This window comes from Benincasa hispida, chromosome 3 (genome assembly GCF_009727055.1).
Source record: "Benincasa hispida cultivar B227 chromosome 3, ASM972705v1, whole genome shotgun sequence".
Lineage (NCBI taxonomy): Eukaryota > Viridiplantae > Streptophyta > Magnoliopsida > Cucurbitales > Cucurbitaceae > Benincasa > Benincasa hispida.
Genome location: NC_052351.1, coordinates 20,839,593 through 20,845,848, shown reverse-complemented (window position 1 = coordinate 20,845,848; position 6,256 = coordinate 20,839,593). Strand labels below are relative to the sequence as shown.

Genomic DNA, 6,256 nt, shown 5'->3' with positions numbered 1-6,256 from the left:
CATTTTAAAATCAAGGATAAAAGTAGTATTTCACATGTGAAAAAGGTCAATGACAAATAAGTTTTTTTAAAAAGAGGTCAATTATAGAAAAGTTTTTAGATTTTACGTCATTTTGGACAATTTTCTGGAAAATTGAAAATTCATGAGCTTATCTGATATTTTAAAAACTTGGACAAATTAAAATAATTATAAAGGTGAATGACCAGACGTTTAAAGACTAAAATTGGTACTTTAACCTATAAATTCAAAACGATCTTCTTTTTCTTTAGAAAAAAGGTAAAAAAATTGAATCCTGAAAAATATTCATCACAGTAATTCGTCACACTAGATTATTGCAAATTTCGAAGTATAAAATTAAAACTGCGTGTTAAAAGTTTAACCACTGAGAACTAAATTACTTCATATCAACTAAAATCAAACGTAATGCATCAACCAGTACAAACGAGTATAAATATCCGAGAAACAATGACAATAATAGTTATATGATTGAATTTACTTGAACACCGACAAAATTTTGAAGAAGGAAGAAAATAGAATATAATCTTGGTATTGGAAGTATGTTTGTCATCCGCCCCACCACTGCCACTGGAGTGGGATGAAAATGAAAGAATAAAAGAATGGTGCATATAAAGGAATAGATATTCAATTTAACGAATCGTAGGCCACTAATATAATACATAGAAATCACAGAGCTAAACTAAAGTCCGATAAACAAACAACGGCCTCACTAAATCTATGTGATTGAAGAAACATCTTCCTCTGTGCTTAAATGTGGCTTTGTTTATACTGCAATCATCTTCAAGAAAGCAGCAATTGGCATGCCTAGAAATCCAATCACCACGCTGAAGAGCCACTGCGACATAGTCAGAGGGGTTGTGCTTGCAAATGTTCCCAGGAATTCGACGATGAGTATTTGGAAGATGATGGTGGAACCAATGACAGCAACGAACACATAGTTATTGAGTATGCCTTTGAACACATCGATTTTGTCCATCTCCCTCGAACTTATTTCGTTAAAAATCTGAAACAAGAAAATCCGGTCACATGAGTTGAGTTAATTGAGTAGACAGGTTCGGATAATGTAGTATATAAATTCAGAAAGTGGTTGGATTTGATCATATCATCAACCATCTACTCACAGTAGCATAAATTCAAAAGGTTAGGAACAATAAGTGTGTGTACCTGGCAGAACACAAAGGAATTGAAGATGAGCGTATTCAATATCAGATCAGAATCAGGGCCGTCAAGATCAAACGCTGCTTTCCCTTTGGCCTGCAGAAACCATATGACTGAGAACTGATACAAGGACTGGCCCATGATATTTCTCCACATGACATTGCTGATAAAACTTCCTCTCCTCCCAACAGGTAAACGCTTCATTAAGTCATCAGTTGGAGGCTCAGTGGCGAGAGCCAGTGCTCCAAGTGTATCCATAATCATGTTCACCCACAAGAGCTGGACTGCAGTAAGAGGAGCATTACCTGAAGCAACGTTTTCACACCAAAAGGTTAGCAGAAGAAGGAAAACGAGAAGTTTTGGGCGTAATAATAAAATAAGTGAACCAAACAATATGAGGTGTTTCAACCTGTCAAACAAGCTGAAGAGAAGTTTACGATCAACGCCACTATGTTAACAGTCAGCTGGAATTGCACAAATTTTTGAATGTTTATGTAAACAGAACGACCCCATTTTCCCACAGTCACTATTGTAGAGAAATTATCATCAAGAATGATCACATCAGCACTCTCTTTGGCAACCTGAAAGCCGGAAACAAAGGTCAATCAAACAATCGTAACAGCAGAGAACATCGTAAACTCATATGGATATTTTTACTTGGAGTTCGAGTAGCTCAATGTTAAACTCACCTCAGTTCCAGCGATGCCCATTGCTAGTCCAATATCTGCTTCATGAAGTGCAGGAGCATCGTTTGTCCCATCGCCAGTAACTGCAACAACTTCATCAAAAGTGGTCCGCAAATGCTTGACCAGAGTGTGCTTATCTAGAGGTGAAGATCGAGCCATCACCTACATAAAAATCAGGAGTTTTCTTAACTAACATAGACTAATTGTGGGAAATTGGATGATGCAGATATATTTGGAAAATAACTAAGCACCTGAATTTTGGGAATAATTTGAAGCAATTCCTCTTGACTCTTCTCTCTGAAATCTGGACCCTCAATGGCTATACCCTCATCAGTGAGAATTCCACATTCCCTAGCAATAGCTTTTGCAGTATTGATATTGTCACCAGTAACCATTCGTACAGTTATACCAGCTGAACGACAAACTGCAACAGACTCCTTAACCCCAGGGCGAACAGGATCTTTAATACCCACAATCCCTATACAGGTATAGCCAGAAACTGGAATAGGATCATTAACAGAGAATCCATTTTCCAGTTCCATATAGGCAAGGCAAAGTGTTCGGAGAGCTTCGCCAGCAAATTGATCAATAATAACATTGAGATGCTTGATGGAAGCTTCATCTAAAGGAACAACCTCACCACTCGAGTTGATCACCTTGTCACAGGCAGCTAATACTATTTCCGAGGCCCCTTTAGTGTGAGCACGGTAACCACCTTCAGGAAATTGTAGGACAACACCCATCCGCTTTTTCAAAGAGTTGAACGGCTCAACTTTAATAAGTTTACCTGCCTGTCTCTCAGCCTGAAAATCCCCACCAAGTGAGAGACCAAACTCTAATAATGCAGTCTCAGTGGGAGTACCCAACAACTCACGTTTGCCATCTTTGTTGATTACAACTTCTCCTCCAGTGTTGTTGAATATTGATTGCAGCAAAAGTTTGACAACAGAGGTTGGAAGGTCTGAAGAGAAGCCTGACGCATTATTACATGATTCCTTGACATTCATGCAAATGCATGATTTGACTACTGTCATGTGATTTGTGGTGATTGTTCCAGTTTTGTCACTACAAATACTTGTGGCAGAACCCATAGTTTCACAAGCTGCCAGGTGACGGACGAGTGCCTTATCATTCATCATTTTCTTCATGGCAAAGGCAAGGCTTAACGTCACAGCCAAAGGAAGCCCCTCTGGCACAGCAACAACAACAATTGTAACTGCAACAGCAAAGAATTCCAATATCTCTAATGCGTCATCTCCAGACCAGCTCCAGTGAGTCCCTTCTCGGATTTTACGGGTAAGCAATCCTTGAACCAACACAGCGAAAGTGATGATGGCAAAGAAAAGACCTATCTTCCCAATAATTGTTGCCACCCCATTTAATTTCACCTGCAATGGAGTTTCATCATCTCCACCTTCACTAAGAGTGGCCATCAACTTACCCCATTGGGTTCTCATCCCAACAGTAGTGACCATCATCTTGCAGGATCCATCTTGAACTTTAGTTCCAGACAGAAGATAAGGGTTTTCTGCACTCACCATCACTGGTTCACTTTCTCCGGTCAAACTTGACTCATCAATCAACACAGAAAACCCTGAAACAAATAGGCCATCAGCAGGGACCTGATCCCCAATAGACAGGTGTACAATATCTCCAGGAAGTAAATCGTAGATTGACATTTTCTGTCTATAACCATTCCTTGTAACCTGAATTGATATCTTCTTTTTCTCCTTATCCAAGTCCTTGAACTGCAAGGATTGTCGATAATCACTAGTTGCTGTGACAAACACAACTAATAAGATACTAGCAACAATTCCAAGGCCATCGTGTGCCCCATGTGGCCATCCTTCTGTTATTATGCCAACCACCAAAGAGACAAAAGCACAGAGTCCAAGGATCATGAGAGTCATGTCTTGAAGGGCTTCCCAAACAAACACCAAGAAACTCCTCTGTTCGCTCTCAGCAAATTTATTAACTCCATAAATCTCTTGCCTACGGTTGAGTGCATCAGCATCACCATTAAGCCCATTTGTTGTTGATGTACAGAGCTTCTGTGCAATGCCTTCAACCCCACCATGATATTTAAACTTCTTTGGATCATGGCCTTCAACAATAGACCCAAGTTCATCAGCACAGATATGGAAACCTGCAGCTTTGACTTCCGCGGGAACGGTGTAGTCACTTGGTTGCACACCTAAGATACCATGTCAATTCCATCAAATATAAGAAAACCTCCACAAATAGCCACTTCGTCAAAATTCCAAAACTACTCACCTTGGATGAATTGAAATGCAGCTTTTGAGACTAAAACTGCGATCCTCAACTTCTCCTACAATAATAGGAGTGGGTAAGTCAGCTCATAGCAGAAGAAAAAACCTAAAAGCTTAATACATCAAATTTAATACTCTTATATCAATACTTCTCACTTATGGACTTGAAAATTAGCACGAAACCGAACCCCCTTTTTTTCGGTGTGAGTTTAGCCCAATGAGCAACTATCAATAGTATTTGGAAACTAAACACATTGAAGGGGTTCAAATAAATAACCTCCAGCTTTGATATATCTATACTTTAAACTTAACTGTTAATTCGTGCATTTAATTATTATTGTACAGAGGCCTTGAAAAGATTTAGAGATATTGAAGCATATTTGTTGTTGTTCTTCTTTTTTTGGGTGAGGGGTTCACTTATAGTCACTAATAGAATATACCGAAGAAAAGCATTGAAAAGAACAATGCTGCTTTTCTCTCCGCAAGCGGAAGAAAGCAAAAAAATAAGCAGAATATAAAAATGAATGAGATTGATCATAAGGAGAGATAATGGAAATAGGAAGAGGAAGAAGAACCTGATTATTCTGGCGCATAGCAGCAGCTTCGCCACGCTTAGAGAGATTAGCAGTGAAACGAAACCTCCTTTTGGGATTCTTGACGACTCCACAAAGCTCCCTCCACCTCTGCAGCACCTCCTCAGACGAGTTTTTAGGTTTGACGCCACCAAAATTCTCCTCCAAAAACCTTTCCATTTTTCTCAGTGAGTTAGTGAAAATAAATTCTTAGGTATCCGCAGTTTTTATATTATAGAAACGAAAGGAAGTCCTGATGCAAATTTCAATTTCACTTTCCACGGATGTGGGTCGGACTTGCAGCGATGCTTCGTGAAAATAACAAATTACGACAATTACCAGAAATTAAGTATAATAAAGAGAAATCTCTATCTTCCTCTCTCTCTACGTCGCCATTTTGGATTCAGAAACAAAATCCAAAAAAAGAATGAATTGCAGAGGAGGAAGAAGATGAAGGCAGGGTGAAGGAATTAGTATCAGCTAATCAATCAATTTGAGTGTTGATCCGAAATTTTTTCCATTACTTTAGTTATATAACCGTCAGTCTACTCCTCTCCTGTTTCTCGGACTCGTTCTTAATCCAAATTAGCGAAATTTAGATTCAATTATTAAAACCAAAAAAAAAAAAAGTTTTTGCTTTTTTATTTTTATTTTTCTCCTTTTTATCTGCTTCTCTTTTTTTTTTTTTTTTTTCCTTGACAATAAAGTCAGCGTCTTAACTTTAGTTCCAATCAATATTATAAATTGTTGAATGAAAAAGTATGGTCGTACTTTCTCTCCATTGATTAGAAATAGTTTCCTTATATTTATAATTATATTTTGTTATTTATATCTTTTTTTATTTGTAATTGTGCATATGCTGATATACAATATCAATTGGCTCAAATTGAAATTGAAATTAAAATAATTTTTTAAAGTTGAAATTTCGACATTGATGGCTGGAAAAGACGGAGGGAAATGAGCACTTGGCTTTATTGTTTAGTTTAAAAGAAGAAATAGGAACGAAATGTAAAAGGTGGACTCATAAAGCCGACTTTCAAACGCGTTCAATACGTGGACAACGCGCCAACTTTCTAGCTTATGCGAGGGACAATATTCACGTCTTCCTTATTCTGAAAAAAAATATATACTTTTTTTCTTCCAAATATTCCACTTTTAATTTTAAATTTTAATTTTAATTTAATCCATAAATTTTAAAATATTATAATTTAATTTTTAACGTTCGAATTTTGTTTTAGTTTACATCTTAAATTTCAAAATTTACTCTTTAACCTGATTTTTTTTTTACTAAATACTCAATTTAGTCTTTGATATTATTGTTTATTAATTAATTTAAAATAGTTATGAAATGAAATTTTAAAACTAATTTTAATAGTAAAAAAAAAGATAAAATTAATTAATTATAATTATAATACTAAACATTAGAAGTAGATATTTAATGAAAATGGAGATTAGAAGTGTAAATCTTGAAACCTATAAATCAAATTGAAACAAAATTCAAATATTTATGATAGAATTTTAATACTTTGAAATCTAGTGACTAAATTAAAAT

At 36.4% G+C, this 6,256-nt stretch overlaps 1 protein-coding gene across 1 annotated transcript; it reads right to left on the bottom strand.

Annotated features, from left to right (window-relative positions):
* Positions 1-512: 512 nt before the first annotated feature.
* Positions 513-5,297, bottom strand: LOC120073404 (calcium-transporting ATPase 2, plasma membrane-type-like). The gene is made up of 7 exons (XM_039026247.1): positions 4,708-5,297; positions 4,137-4,191; positions 2,114-4,056; positions 1,866-2,024; positions 1,586-1,757; positions 1,183-1,481; positions 513-1,021 (listed from the first exon to the last, which is right to left on the bottom strand). The coding sequence occupies exons 1-7, from the start codon at positions 4,882-4,884 to the stop codon at positions 782-784; spliced, it is 3,045 nt and encodes a 1,014-aa protein (XP_038882175.1). The 5' UTR covers positions 4,885-5,297; the 3' UTR covers positions 513-781.
* Positions 5,298-6,256: the final 959 nt, after the last annotated feature.

Coding starts and splice junctions, on each gene's coding strand:
- LOC120073404 (XM_039026247.1), bottom strand. CDS start 4,884: ATGGAAAGGTTTTTGGAGGAGAATTTTGGTGGCGTCAAACCTAAAAAC. Junction 4,057..4,136: donor TGCATTTCAATTCATCCAAG/GTGAGTAGTTTT, acceptor ATGGTATCTTAG/GTGTGCAACCAAGTGACTAC. Junction 1,758..1,865: donor TGGGCATCGCTGGAACTGAG/GTGAGTTTAACA, acceptor TCCGGCTTTCAG/GTTGCCAAAGAGAGTGCTGA.